Here is a 14880-nt window from a genome sequence, read left to right as displayed (position 1 = left end):
TCTCACAACCCTGAGATCATGACCTGAGCCAAAATCAAGCATTGGACACTTAACTTACTGAGCCCCTCACATGCCCCTCAGAGCTTCTTATTTCTGAAGAGAAACACAAAGCCCTGATTTTTATGTGAAATTCCACAAATTTTAGTATTGTTTTAATTTTTCTTAATATAGTGAGGGCCACACATAATATCCTTAAGAACCAAATTAGCCGAAGCTTGCCATTTTGTGGCCTCCCTTTTGAGTTGCCTTGGACCTCTATCATGATATACTCTACTCATTGTGCTCTTGACTTTCTCCAAACACTGAACTCTGAACCTCTTTCCCCACTTGGCAGACTCTTTTTTTCTTTTTTTTTTCTTTTTTTTAAGATTTTATTTATTTATATGAGAAAGCAAGAGAGCACAAGCAGGGGTAGCAGTAGAGGGAGAAGGAGAAGCGGCCTCCCCACTGAGTAGGGAGCCCTGTGGGGCTCAATCCCAGGACCCTGAGATCATGACCTGAGCCAAAGGCAGACACTTAACCAACTGAGCCACCCGGGCACCCCTTGCAGACTCCTATTCACCCTTCAACAACACTCAACTCAAAGCTCACTCTGTGAACTCATCCTCAATTCTCTGACCCACTTTCCACCTCTTCACTAAGAAGGCAAAGAAGAATCAAACATGGGGTTAAAGAATTGACACAGAGCATAAAGTAACACAGGGGGAGATATGAAGCTATAAAACAGGCTTCCCCCACAGAGGAGGACTTAGGACCTCTTGGAAGAGTTACCCTATTGCTGCTTGAAAAGTCACTTAAATAGGGATGTCTGGGTAGCTCAATGGCTGAGCATCTGCCTTTGGCTCAGGTTGTAATCCCGGGGTCCTGGGATCCAGTGCTACATCAGGCTCCCTCCAGGGAGCCGGCTTCTCCCTCTACCTATGTCTCTGCCTCTCTCTGTGTGTCTCTCATGAATGAATGAATGAATGAATGAATGAATAATTAAATAGATAAATAAATAAATAAATAAATAAATAAAATTTTTAGAAAGAAAAGCAAAATCACCTAAATAAAAACACTGAACCCATTTGACCAGAGTCTAACAAAATGGAGTTCTGAAAGACCAAATATAAAGAAACACAAGTGCAGAATTCATAAGATAGATTAAAAAACAGAAAATACCCAGGGATTCAAGCAGGGCGCTCAGAGGGAGCCAACCATGTGATGAGGCTAAGGTCAAAAAGGCAAATGCCTGCACAGGTTTCATTATTAGAAATATTGTGTCTAGAGAGCCCTGCTCTACTCTTAGCTGGTCAAACCTTCCTGGAGTATTCTGAATGGTTCTGAACATTAACTTGTGCAGGCTGGAGAAGCCTGGGACATGACATAGGTGGGGATAATACACAAAGCCAAGTCACAAGGGAAAACTGAAGGGACCTGGAATATTTACCCAGAGGTGGCAAAGACCTGGCTGGGTGGTCATGATTTCTGTCCTCGAGCCACTGACAGCCCTCAAGATGTGACCAGGACCATAAGTATAAACACTGAGATTTCATCTCAACGTTGGGGAGAATTTTCTATTGATCATGGTTATCCCCAGATGGAATGAGCCATACTGAGAGGTAATAAAGACCCTTTATGAGGCAAATCTAGCAGAGGGAGAATGACACCTGCGGAAGATGATAAAGGGACAGGAACAGAGGCCTATGGACATCTATTGTTTTATTTCTCTTTTCTCTTTTTTTTTTTAAAGAGAGGGAGACAGAGCAAGAGCAAGAGCAAGAGTGTGGGGGATGGGGGGACAAGAGCAGAAGGAGAGAGAATCTTAAGCAGAGCCTGATATGGTGCTCAATCTTACAACCCTGCAATCATGACCTGAGTCCAAATCAAGAGTCAGATGCTTAACTGACTGAGCCCCCCAGGTACCTCTTTCCTTTCTTGTAAGAGGACCCTGTGGGTTAGGTGGAGCTGAGCGTACACCCGGCTTTAGGGGTGGGATATTTCCAGGCCTGGTCAGTAAGAGCACTGCGTCTCGCTGCCCACAGGTGCAGCTTCAGGAGTGCTAGTGTGACCCAGGATGGGCAACCAGAGCCCGTGAGACTCAATTCTGCAAGAAGGGTGCTCTCACTTCCCATGGGACTTTGAAGCTCGTGGGATATAAGCCGGGAGCTGCAGGGGGTCATGTGGTTCGCACATGGAGACAGACTATGAGAGAGCCCTTCACCCCATGTCTAAAATATTTTAGAAAACAGAGAAAATTGGAACAGAGTTGCAGAGAGATGGAGTTCTTTTGTGCTCCTGGCACCCCCAGGCCTGGGGCCAGCCTCAGCTCTGGAGAGCTGGTAAGTCCCTCTCCTCCTTCAAGACTGCGGAGCTGGGTTTCTATTGTTGGTTACCATAGAAGCCCTGACAACTATGATGGCCTCTAAGGTCTCATCCAGTTCCTTAGCTATGACTAAGTCTTTGACACTTAAAGCAAGGGCCACTGGCATGCATTCTTCTACCAGCCCACAGGAATCCTAGGATGGCTTGTGGAATGTGAAGTGCTGCCTCCAGTCTTAAGAAGAGAATGCACTATGAAAGGGGAACTGGAGAATCATGAGGAGGTAAGTTATGAAGTCAAAGAGCATCCCGACCCAAGCTCACGAAGGACACCTGGCCTGGAAGCTACTCCCACGTCCTGCAGATGCATGGGCAGAGCATGACTTGGTGGTATGGTGAAGCGACACCCACCCGAGTGCTAGGACCCAGCTCAGGAACGGGGTGGGGCTCCATTCTTCAGGGTCACAGGTGAGCCACCAATTAGTGAGCACCTGCTGGATGCCAGGCTTGTGCTGGACACTTGGCCTACCTCCACTCTTCAGAGCAGCCTCCTGACGTAGACACTGCCACAGCCTCCATCTCCCAGATGCGAAAGCTGAGGCTCTGAGACTCGCTCAGGTTCCTAAGGCAGTGAGGGGCAGCTCTGGGACAAACTGCAGAAGCCCAGCCATACTGCCTCCTGCTGGTGATGACTGTGGGCCAAAAGAGGGCAAGTCTGGGTTCTCTGGCAGGTTTGCAGGCTCGACCTCCTCATCTGTAGAATGGGGTGAGTGACAATCCCCTCCCCAGTCTCACCAGGGGCTGGCCTCGCTGTTGTTCTGAGGTCTGCGGGAGCTATTAGTACATAAGGAGTGCAGCCTCCGTGCCCAGATTATCTATAACTGATGTGACACAAAGGGATGGCATTGTGCTAAATCAACCAGCCAGGCCCGTCCCCAGCTCTCTCCTGGCCCACAGGGGCCAGGTCGCTTCCTTTGTTCTGCAGGCACCGGCCTGGTAACGAGGCAGCCAGAAGCTCAGCTGTCGACCTTTTTTCATTATTTTCTACCCTGTTAACCTCCATCACCAGTGACGCTGCTGTCAGACGAAATGAGAACTGAAAAGATTTACCTCACTTGTCCCAGGCCTCAGTCAGGAAAAAAGACCCTTCATTTCCTAACAGCCCTGATGGCCCTTTCTCTGCGAGTCACTCCCATCCAGGAAAAAGATGTGACAACAACATCAGGCGGGGACTTGTGACTAGACCAGGTGATTGGAATCACCCCAGTATGGCTTTGCAAAGCATTGTGGGGTTTTTATTCTTTATTGCATTGTATTTACCTTCATAATTATGTTTGCTTACACAAATATTAAACTTAGACGTTTCATAAACACGGCCCCAGGAGGAACCCAGTGTCTATTGGGTGGTGGGAGAGAATGAGTCTGTGATTACAGTTCTGCTGAAGAAGTCATCCTCAAAGTGGACAATCCAAATACTGACCACAGACAGATTATTACATTTCCAATCAACTTGTCCTCTTCCTCATGCTTCTAGCAATCCCAGGGCACCTAATCCCTAAAATTGGCACCTGGCAAGAACAAATGAGCTCAATAATTTTACTAGTAACACTCTGATGGACTGGTTGGTACAATGCTGGCCAGCTTTCCTGAACACTCACTCTCTGTGCCTTACTTGAGGTTAACGTCCCCATAGTCCTCCCTAAGGCCCTGTGTGTCTTTTTATCTCCATCTCACAAATGAAGAAACTGAGGCACAGAGTTAAAGTAATGACATCCAAAGACACACAGCTGATAAACAATGGAACCAGAATTATGAACTCAGATATTTAAGAATTCTGGACCCAGAGGCCACACCCTGAGCCACTCCCTCAATAATACCTCCCCCTCCTTCACACGCAGTTTCCTTTAACCCCCACACTGCCCTGGGAAGTAGGTGATCTTAACTCCTTTTGATAGACACAGAAGATGAGGCTCACAGAGGCTAGAGGACTAGCCCATTTTACAGAGAAGGAAACTGAGGTCCATAGAGGTAAGTTCAAGTCTACAAACAGTTCCACAGCATCTACTTTGCTAGGCACTGTGCAAGGGGTTGGGACACACAGACCCCAGGGTGCATACAAGTGACTGCTCCCTGCACTCCTGACTTCTGGGCATTTTTATGGTTAAAACCTTTCTGAAAACAACCAAGTACTTTGTCAAAAGCCTTAAAAATGATCAAGCTTTTGACCCAAAAATTCTTGTTGCAGAAACCAACTGTAAGATAATAGCAATGAATGTGACAAAAGTATATATATATACAAAGAAGCTCACCACAGTGTTATTTGGAAAAATAAAATAATGGAAATAACATAAGTGTTCAACAATAAAAGACTGGTTGAATAAATTAGGATAAGCTATATCATGAAACACTATGGAATCATCAAAAAATGGTACAGAAATATATTTATTGACCCGGGAAAATTTTGTAATACAGTGTTATATAATTTATTAGGTGACATAAGCAGACAGTAAAATCATATATGTGGTCTCATCTCATTTGGGGAATGTATACTGGAAAATACATCAATATGAGAACTTACAGAAAATGTATTTGCCTATGTGTATATAAAGAAATCCCTATGGCACCAAATTGATTATTACAGAGTGATAACATTCCCAGTGATTTTCATGTTTGTGTGTGTGCTCATGTCCATTTTTCCAAAGTTCCTACAATGTACATCTAGTACTTTCCAACCCTGCAGAGATTTTTATTTTTGTGAGGGTGGTGGCTAAAGTGGCTAAGACCACCAGCCATATCTAGGACTCAGACTCAGGGTCTGGGACACCACATCCAGCCCTCGGCCCCTTGCACCCTGCAACACAACTGCCCTCTTGGTCTCATGTCCCCAAACTACATCCCACCCTGGCTGCCAGTGTGTCATGGTCAGCCTGGGGCAGAGATATCTGAGCACAGATATTGGGGTGGCCCGCTTGCCTACCTTTTTGAAGAGTCTGATGACATCCTCGCTGATCTGTGAAAGGCGGACGATGACGTTGTTCATGAAGATGTCGTTGAGGGTGGCATGATCTCGACTCTCTCGCCTGGTCTGATGCAGGACCAGATACCAACAGTTCACAGGTGAGAGGAGGTACTGGTCCTTTCTGTGGAAACCAAGGCAGCTCAGATTGGCCTCAATGGAACTGTCATCCATACAGTGTTCTGCATTGTCATCCACCGTAGCTCTTTTGACCCTCAAGGGGCCCTTTCAAGTTCAGTTTCATTAGTACACAGTTACAGGTGGTGAAGAAATTCCCCCAAGGTCCCAGAGCAGTGTTGGGGCAAAATCCAGGTCTTCTGGCTCTAAGATCTATCCCATTCTCCTCTCCCACTGCATGTGGCATCTGCTATGTGCATCACTCCCTTCGGGCAGAAGCTGCCTTCCCTGGAGCTAAGAAATATTCAACCAATTGTGTTTGAAATACTCATATTAGTTCTAAAACTATGCAGTGGAAAAACAAAAAGTGGACTCTTCCTTTTCCCTTCCCTGCCCCGCCGCCAAGCCCCTTTGTCCTCTCCCAGGGCCAGCCTCTGTCTCCTGACCTCTTGGAAACACATGCCTTTGTCTCTCAATGAAACTGGGGGCTTGAAGGGTTTCAGGTTTTGTATTTGGGAGGATGTTAACCCATCTTCCCAATGGGATGCTTGGGTAAAGTACATACAAGACAAATCTCTCTCCTGTTACCACTGATAAATTCTTAGCATCCTCTTAGCTGGGTGTTACACTAAAACAGGGGTTCTCAAAGTGAGAACCAGAAGCAACATCAACCTCAGACCAACCACATCACCGGGGATCTTATTAGAAATTCAGATTCTTGAGCCTTACTCCAGACCTGCTGAATCAGAAACTCTAGAGGTGGTAATCTGAGTTTTAACATGATTTATGCTAAAGTCAGAGAACCACAGTTCTATACACCATAGTTTCCCAAGGCTTGAGAAACGGGATGTTTCTGAAAAATGAAATGAGGGAATATCCCTTTCTTGTCTACACTTCCTCAAAGGCCCCTCTGTTATCTTCAGTAAAGAGTATATACATCCTATTCTCCAGGAAGAAAGAGGGAAGCGTAATTAGAGACCAAAATCAAACCCGTAAGCTCATGTGGCCACATGTGGATTGTGCTATGTTCTTGCCCTCTAACCCTGATTCCTTCCTTCCTCCACTTCCTAGGGTGGGAAGGAGATGTTGGATAGGCATGAAGAGGAGGACAGGACCTCCCGAGGGGAGGGTGGTGGTCTCCAAGGTCCCCCAGCCCACTCTAAGGGCTGATCACAGATGCACTCAAGCTACCCACTGTCAGCGTTTCTGAGGAAGGGAATTTTGCTAACTCTGACTATGACCACCTCATCCTCCCACAGCCTAAGGGATGTGCTGAGGGTGCAGCCCTGACAGCCTCTGGGCACCCATAGCACCCCCATGCCCCACACCCCACCCCCAACTCCTAAGCTTGGGAAGGACAAGTGAGGAGGGGCCTTTGACTTATAGGAATTTTCTTGCTGCTACCAAGTGAGCTGAAAAATCTATCTAGGTAGCAGGCATTGAGGAGAAGGGAATTTGGGTTACAGGATGGTTATGATAGAAAACACCTAAAGAAAATGGAAAGGACAGGCTGCCACAGAAAAAAAATGAACAAATTGCTTCTTCACTTATAGCCTAGAGAAAAGGCTAGACCATGAAAATTCAATGACCCAGCCCAAATCCCACAGCATTTACTCCATCAGGTCTCAGGTGGGCCGTGGGTGACGGTTACACAGATGTGCCTTGGAGGGGCGCCTTCTCAGGTGGCTGAGGCAGAAGAAAGGATCCCGGTGGAAGGTAATGAAGTGCTATAATAGAGATCACATGCAGAGTGTCAGTTCTGCTTGAGAGGTTGGAGGAGGCACCGCTCTCCTCCTGTGCTCTCCACATCGCAGGCACACAGTCCCTTTGTGCCAGGTGCCCTTCCACCTGGCGCCTTCACGCATGCTGTTCCCTCCATCTGGAATCCATGAGCCCCAGCCCTTCTCTTTACTGCCTCCTCCTCTTCCTCTAGGCCTCACCTCATGGTACCTTTGCAGAGAGCACACCTGTGACCACACGCTTAGGCATCGGTTCACAGACTGTGGAACCCGGGCCAGCAGCATGGGCATCAGTTGAGAACTTGTTGGAAATGCAAGCTCTCAGGGCCAGGCCATTTAGTAAGACACCCCATTTGTAAGCCCAGCATTAATGTTTGAACCAGCCCTCTGGGTGTTCTAACACACTCAGGTTGAGAACATTTTCCTTAAAGGAATTTCCATTCCCACCCCTCACCATCAAGTTACTTCAAGGAGGAACTGTTCTGTTCCTGGCACCATATTCAGCACCCAGTAATGTGCCTGACTCATAGTAGATACTATGGATATAGTATATGTATAGATACTATAATAGATACTCATGAGAAAAGTACCCATTTGTGCTGGGCCTTGAAGAATAGATAGGACTTTTTCAAACAGGCAGAGGCATGGGGGAGAGAGAGAATTGTAGACAAGACACGGGGCACCAGGGATAAAAGATAGATAAGTAGCTCAGTAGAGCCAGAACTTCGAATATGTTAGGGGAAGCCTGGTAGGACATGAGGCTGGAGAGACAGATTAAGGGCTTAACTGTAGGTGGGCTAATGAGCTTGGAATTTATTCTCTAAACCACATGGGTTCTCTTCCTGGGCTGCACACTAGAATCACCTGAGGAGCTTTAAGAAAACACCAAGACTAAAAAAAGAGAGAGAGAGAGAAAACATCAAGACTCAGGCCCCATCCAAGAACAATTAAATTAAAATCTCTAGGTGTAGAGCCTTAGTATTGGTATTCAAAAAAATATCTTCTATACGATTCTAATGTGCAGCCAGGGCTAAGAATGCCTGGAAGGCAGAGAAGAGTCATGAAAGTTACTTAAGCAGAGGTATGATCTAACCAATGTGAGTTTAGCTCACTGAGAGCAGATTGCAGGAGGGGTGGGTGCGTGGGTGGGTGGATGGATGGATGGATGGATGGATGAGTGGGTCAACAGATGAGTAAGTGGATGGATGAGTGGATAGATGGATGAGTGGAGGGATTAGTGGGTAGATGGATGGGTGGAGGAGTGGAGGAGTGGAGGAGTGAGTGGATGGATGGGTAGATGGGTGGGTGAGTAGGCGAATGAGTAGATGGGTGGATTGGTGGATGGATGAGTGGACTGATAAATGGATGAGTAGATGGGAGGATAGATGGGTGTGGGCATAGGCATGGGGCTGGAAGGGAAGAGGACCAGGCAGGACTTGTTCAGTCCAGGAGAAGAGAGGGCCTGGGTAGGTGGCGGTATGGCCAGAGAAGTCTGGTCCTGAGAGGTACCTCAACAGAAGGACAGATAATCTTGGAGACCTTCTGGAAATAGAAAGGAAGGAGGAGGAGGGAGGAGTAGATGGTGATTCTAAGATTTTCTGGGTGGATGTTGATGACACACACTGAGATAAGAACTGCAAGGGAGAAGCAAGTTCGGGCAGAAAACATTTTGCACATCCCATTTTTCACTGCTTCCTAGGTGCTGATAGGAATGGAAAGATTAAGGGAGAGATGAGATAATTGAGCTGTTACTTAAATTACTTCAGGGGCTTAGCTCAGTCTGAGATGCAAGAATTGAACAGCATCAGGGAATTAAATGTACAAAATTTATGGAAGTCACAGCCAGAAGGTGAATTTCAAGTGGGAGAGAAAGAAGACAAGTGATCTTGAAAGGGTCCAGAAGTGCTGGGATGACTTGGGGACTGTTAAATTAGGTCACCTGGTCAGAGAGACTCTGTAAGAGAAAGACAGAAAGGACAGTGCTTTCCTTAGCAGCAGCTGTGGGGAGGAGGCAATCTGAGCAGTCTCAGACTGGATATTGCAGGGAAGCAGGGGGCACAGAGGCAAGAGGGACAAAGTTACCTGAAAGTGATGAAGACTCATCAATCTAGAGAGAGCGGCTGCTGGGAAGGCCAGGGCCTTGAGTCCTCTCAGGCTTCACTCACTGTGTGTGTGTGTGTGTGTACACGCGCGCGCACACACCCAGGGCACAGCTAGTCGCTGAGCATGCAGCAGGGACCACAGCAGGCAAGACCCTGCTCCCACAAGCCTTCTGCCCCCGTAAGGGGGACCCACACGGGAACAGAAGGTGATGACACAGTGTCCTGAATGCAGTGATGAGAAGGAGCTGTGGAGCAGAGGAGGGCCCCCTTGCCCACATTTGCTGGTGAGGTGGTGGATGGCTTCCCAGAGGAAGCACTTTCTAGACTGAGAAAGGCTACAATGGAGTTTGAAAGGGCAGAGCTTTCCAGATGGAGAAATATGGTGAACAAAGGCCCAGAGAGAGGCCGGAGAGAGCATGTGGGTGAGTAGAACATAGTCAAGGGAGGGCTCAAGCATGTTCTGGGGTAGAGGTGGGAATGACAAATGAGGTTGGAGCAACAGGAAGAAGCCACATTGCCAAGGACCTTTATAAGTCCCATTAGAGTTTGAGCTTTGTCCTCAAGTCAGTGGGGAGCCATCCAAGAGTCTAGAGCAGAGGAATAAAAGGGTAAAATTACATTTGCAGACTCTTGCTTTGAATACTCTATGGAGGATGGGCTCAAGGGGGCCAGGAGAGAAGTCGAGGGATTCAAGAAATACCTAAATAGTGAACTGGGCCTGGAGACTGAGCAGACGGGGGTGGGGAGGGAGGAAGAGACATCCACAACGATTCCCAAGTTTCCCTGTCTGGGCACTTGGGAGAGCAGAGGTGGCATCTGCTAGGCTGAGGGGGAGCAGGACAATGGTGAGGTAGGGAGAGAAGGAGAGGAGCTCTGTTTGAACATGACAAGTCTAAAGGGCTTATGGAACACCCAGATGGTGATATCTGAGTGGAGAAACAAATGGAGAAGCTGGTACCAAGCAGCCGGATGGTATCTGAAACCATGGAATGATATGGAACTCTTTACAAATGTGCATGACCATGTGGCAGAAGAGGTAACTCCTTGGGAGGCCTGGCCAGGCTGTAGCTGGAGGGATGGTGCAAGGCCGGGCTCCTCCCCTCCTCCTTTGGTTACCTAGGATGGGATGACGGGCCAGCTCATCCTTCTCTGCAGAGATGCTGCCCCACGCCTGTCATCCAACCAGCGGGTCCATCCTCTTGCTCTATCCCAGCATGGGAGACTGTTTGTTCCTCTCTCCTCACTTCCTCCTAGCCCTTGTTCCCTTTGTGTGGGGCAGCTCATTTGTAGACTAAAAGGCTGGGGTGAACAGCACTGTCCACAGCCAGCTGCAGAGCTAACCACTCTGTGGAGAGCTGCCACTTGTGGTCTTGGCCACAATGGTACCAGGTTCTCCTGGATCAGAAATAAGAGGCAAGAGCCACAGATGGGACCCAGCATGACAAAGCAGGAAGATGCCTGGACTTGAGGGTGGGTGTTCCACCTGTGTCCAGCACACTGCCTATGGGACTTTATGCAGGTCACTTAACCCCTCTGGCCTGGCTACTCAAACTACCATTAGCCTTGGGATTAGACACCAGAAAACAGCTCCATGGTCATTCATTCAGCAGTTCACCCACTCAATACATTTTTATTGAGTATTTCATATGGGCTAGATTCCAGGGACATAATTTTGAGCACAACAGACTTAGTTCCAACCTCCATGGAGTTTATAGTTTACTAAGGGAGACAGACACCCCTTGAGGAATCCTGCAAATGCATGTCAAGTTAACAACTGCAGAAAGTGCTAGAACAACAGTATGTTGCCATGAGGGCCCAAAACAAGGGGACCTGGCCTGCGGGTCCCTGAAGTAATCCCTGAGGAAGGGGTGTTTAGGCTGGACTCTAAAGAAAGAGTGTAGGGGGAGGTGGGTAAAGGGAATGGGGTTCAGGGGGAGGGGCCCCAGCAAAGGGAACAGATTGGGCAAAGGTCAGGGGAGTTTGGTACAAATAAGGAACTGAATAAAGGCCTATGTGGCTAGAGCCCAGGAAGCAAGGTGGAAGAGGGGACAGGTGCAGAGTGTTGAGGGCTCCAGCCAACACATCAGTCACCATCCCACTGACCATCTGGATTGTACGGGGACCACAGGAAGAAGCACCCAAACCACACACAGCAGACGCTTTTTTAGGAGGTTACTTGTCCCTTTCGAGAATGGGAACTCTTTGACCTCTGAGACCCAGATCCCCATGCCAGCAGCCATTTCTGCCCGTTGTGGCCACACTTTTAGAAGATGTCACAGTGAACCTGACCGGCACTCCCCCTCAAGGCACATCTTGAGCAGCCTTTCTACTTTTCCTATCTTGCATCCCAGTGTCTGTCTATGCAGCAGGCAGAAGCTGCTGAGCTAAGGCATGATGTGAGAACTTTCACATATACATGTATATATATTTTCTTTTCTTTTTCTTTTTTTTGGCCAAAAAACAGCAATGAAATTTTCTGGTGAGTCACAGCTTTCTTTCTTTGGCTAGGGGAGTTGGCTATGAAGCTCCATGAGACTGCAGCTAGAGAAGCAAGGCCTTGCCGAGCTGGTGAGCTAGGGAAATGAAATTAGCAATGAGCCAGCTTCTCGGCTGGAGGCTGGAAAATTCTGCTTAGCAAACAGAACCTATTTCCAGGCCTGCAGAGCCCCACGCTTGCAGATGAATCCAAATCCACTGCCCTGGGACTGTGGATCCTCTGAGAGAGAGGCAAGCTCATGCAGCTGACACCATCCCCAAGATGCCAGATCCCTGCCTCTGGCTTCCTGCTCTCCTCCAGGACGTCCTTGGATCTTATATTGGCTTGCTCAGTGGGCTGCCAACAAAGTTGCCCCTGAAAAGAGCTCCCTCAATTAGTTCCAGGGCCCAAAGGATATGGGTAACTTCTTGCTACCTAAGCCACCCAAAGCAGGATTTGGAATTCACTGCCCTTGCTTGGAGGATGATTCATTAATTCCACAAATATTAATGGAGTGCCATCTTTTGTGCCAGGCAATGGTAAGCAAAAGGAATCATGCTTCCTGGCTCGTGGAGTGTACAATCCAGTGGGGGCCTTAGGTGAAAATCAAATACTCAAATAAATAAATAGAAAATTGCATCAGTAGTAGGGGCTATGAAGTAGAAATGCATAGTATCTCAAGGGTCTTTAATGGGGGGTTATCCCGCCCCAGGAAGGTGGAAATGAGTTGACCATGCTGGTCTTTCTTGTTACTGAGATTTCAGTTGAGATGTTGCTCCTGCATGAGGCCTTCCCTGACTCTCAGTGGCTCCCTGATCTCCAGCACAAAACCCTATTTTATTGTCATTACTGCACTACCATTCCTGAGATTTGTCCCGTTCATTTGCTTTCTGTTTCTGGTCTTTGACTCCTCTCAAGCTTACATCTGTTATGTTCACCACCATTCCTCTGGTGCCAGGCAGGACTGGGCACACAGTTGGCTGAAGAGATGGAAAGCATCTTGGAGGATAAGTTGAAACCAGAAAGACAGGCAGATTTCAGCATACCCCAGGGATGAGGGAGAGCATTCCCAGCAGCAAGTGTGAAGGCTCTGTGTGCATGGATGCCTTGTTACACTGAGAGAAGGAATGTGTGGCCAGAAGGCAAAGGGGAGGTGACCAGGGGTGGCGATGAGGCCGGAGAGGTATAGCATGAGTTGGAGCCCTGAAGAGCATCTGGGCTGGCTACCACTGTACACAGGGCTGCTGTACCACAATGGAGGCTCAAACAGCAGAAATGTGTTGTCTCGACGTTCTAGAGGCTACAAGTCTGAGATCAAGATGTCAGCAGGGTTGGTTCTTTCTGGAGACTATGAGAGAGACCCTGTTCCATGCCCCTCCTCGACATTCTGGTGGTTTGCTGGTGTTGCTTAGCCTGCAGACATATCACCCAATCTCTGCCTTTAAGTTCATATGATGTTTACCTTGTGTGTGTGTGTGTGTGTGTGTGTGTGTGTGTCCAAACTTCCCCTTTTTATAAGAACACCAGTCATGCTGGATTAGGGCTCACCCTGATGCTCATGTTAACCTGATTGTCTCTTTCCAAATAAGGTCACCTTCTAAGGAACTGGGGGTTAGGACTTCAACATGTGAATTTGGGGAGGACACAACTCAACCCATAATAGGCTGCTGTCGCAAGTGGATCAAGAGCCCAAGGAGAGTTTATGTGACCACTCAGGCATCTTTCTTGTAGTCTGTCAGAGGAGTGAATGGGCCTGTGATGCAGAGGTAAAGTCTGACCCCATCAGCTGGCATTCAAGGCCAGTCCAGCCCTTTCCCTCAGCCCCCCTCTCTGCTTGCAGAAACCTTCTCCAGGCAGTGGACAAAGCTCTGAACCAGGGATGGGTTTCTTCATTTATCTATTTTTTGCTTTCCAAGGAATCTGAAGCCATTGTACCGGGAGTGGGAGAGGTTCAGATCCTGACTCTGCTAATCAGCTGTGTGTTCTTGGGCTTGTCACTCTGCCTCTCTGAGGCTTTACTGTCTCATCTATCATATAGGTGGGTGAGCAATTCAGCAGCTAGGGAGGGCCTTCAGATACTGACAACATCAGCTGTATTTTCCAAAACCTAAATGCATACACATGATCTGACAAAGGCTTTTTTTTTGTTCCTGATTCCCCAACTTATTTATTTGAAAAGCCTCATAAGAAGGATAGATGTGAAAAAAATAAGTGGCCATTACATAGACCCTTTTGTGTATTTAGTTTCAATGACAGGACAATGAGGCTACTGAAATCTGAGAAGGGGGTAGCTAGCTCCTCCGAGCTCCAGGTGTCAGTGCCTTGGCACCTGTGCACATTCCGCCTTCACTTGCTTGGAATGCCTTCCTCTATTCTTGCCACATGGTAAAAACCCACTCTCCGAAGTCTTGTTCACAAGGCTCTTCCTTCATGGATTCCTGAGATCTGTCTAAACTGCTCATGTGGATCTTCTCAGATTGTTACCTTTGGATATCTTTCATGTTGTTGCAAGCCCCACTCACATGTGTGGGGCTTGTTCCCTCACTTATTCAATAAGCCCCTTGAAATCCAAGGAACAATTTCTGTGTTTCTTTGTGGGTTTTTTAAATCTAATTTTTAAAATTTATTTGAGAGAGAGAAAACATGAGCAGGAGGGAGGGGCAGAGGGAGAGGGAGAAGCCAACTCTCCGCTGAACAGGGAGCCCCATGTGGGGCTCAATCCCAGGACCCTGGGATCACAACCCACGTGGAAGGCAGACGCTCAATTGACTGAGCCACCACCAGTCCACTAAAAGTCCTAGAATCACATGGTCTTAGATGAAAGCTCTGTGACCAAGATGATGCAGATGCTGGTCACAGACCCACTATTGCTCAGGCTTGATTCCTCAGAGGAAAAATCTTGATGATGTTATCAGAAGAAAGGGAGAGAGATGCTAAGCAGGAAAGAATAACAGACATCTATTCTGTCATCCCGTGTGAAGAATGGGACCCTAGATGAGGGAGGGAAGGCTAATTCTGAAGGGAGTCACAGAAACATCTGCATTGGGCCTTGAAGTACACATAAGAGTTTGCCAGGTGGAAAGGACAAAGACGGGAGCATCCCTGCAGGCAGAGTAGCCTGAAAGTGAA

General features: G+C 47.7%; 1 protein-coding gene across 8 annotated transcripts in view; it reads right to left on the bottom strand.

Moving 5' to 3' along the window:
- SRGAP3 (SLIT-ROBO Rho GTPase activating protein 3) overlaps positions 1-14880 on the bottom strand; it is a 316267-nt gene that overhangs the window by 107098 nt on the left and 194289 nt on the right. For all 8 annotated transcript variants that reach the window (XR_011994562.1, XM_072722250.1, XM_072722251.1 and 5 more), the window contains one exon: positions 5279-5441. Coding sequence is in view for 7 of the 8 variants with exons in the window: in XM_026016879.2 (XP_025872664.2) it covers positions 5279-5441 (163 nt within the window). In the remaining variant the exon portion in view is untranslated. The remainder of the gene's footprint in view (positions 1-5278; positions 5442-14880) is intronic.

The sequence above is a fragment of the Vulpes vulpes genome, chromosome 9 (assembly GCF_048418805.1).
Source record: "Vulpes vulpes isolate BD-2025 chromosome 9, VulVul3, whole genome shotgun sequence".
NCBI classification, from domain to species: Eukaryota; Metazoa; Chordata; class Mammalia; order Carnivora; family Canidae; genus Vulpes; species Vulpes vulpes.
The sequence above is the reverse complement of the archived record's forward strand: the minus strand, read 5'-3'. Positions and strand labels throughout refer to the sequence as shown.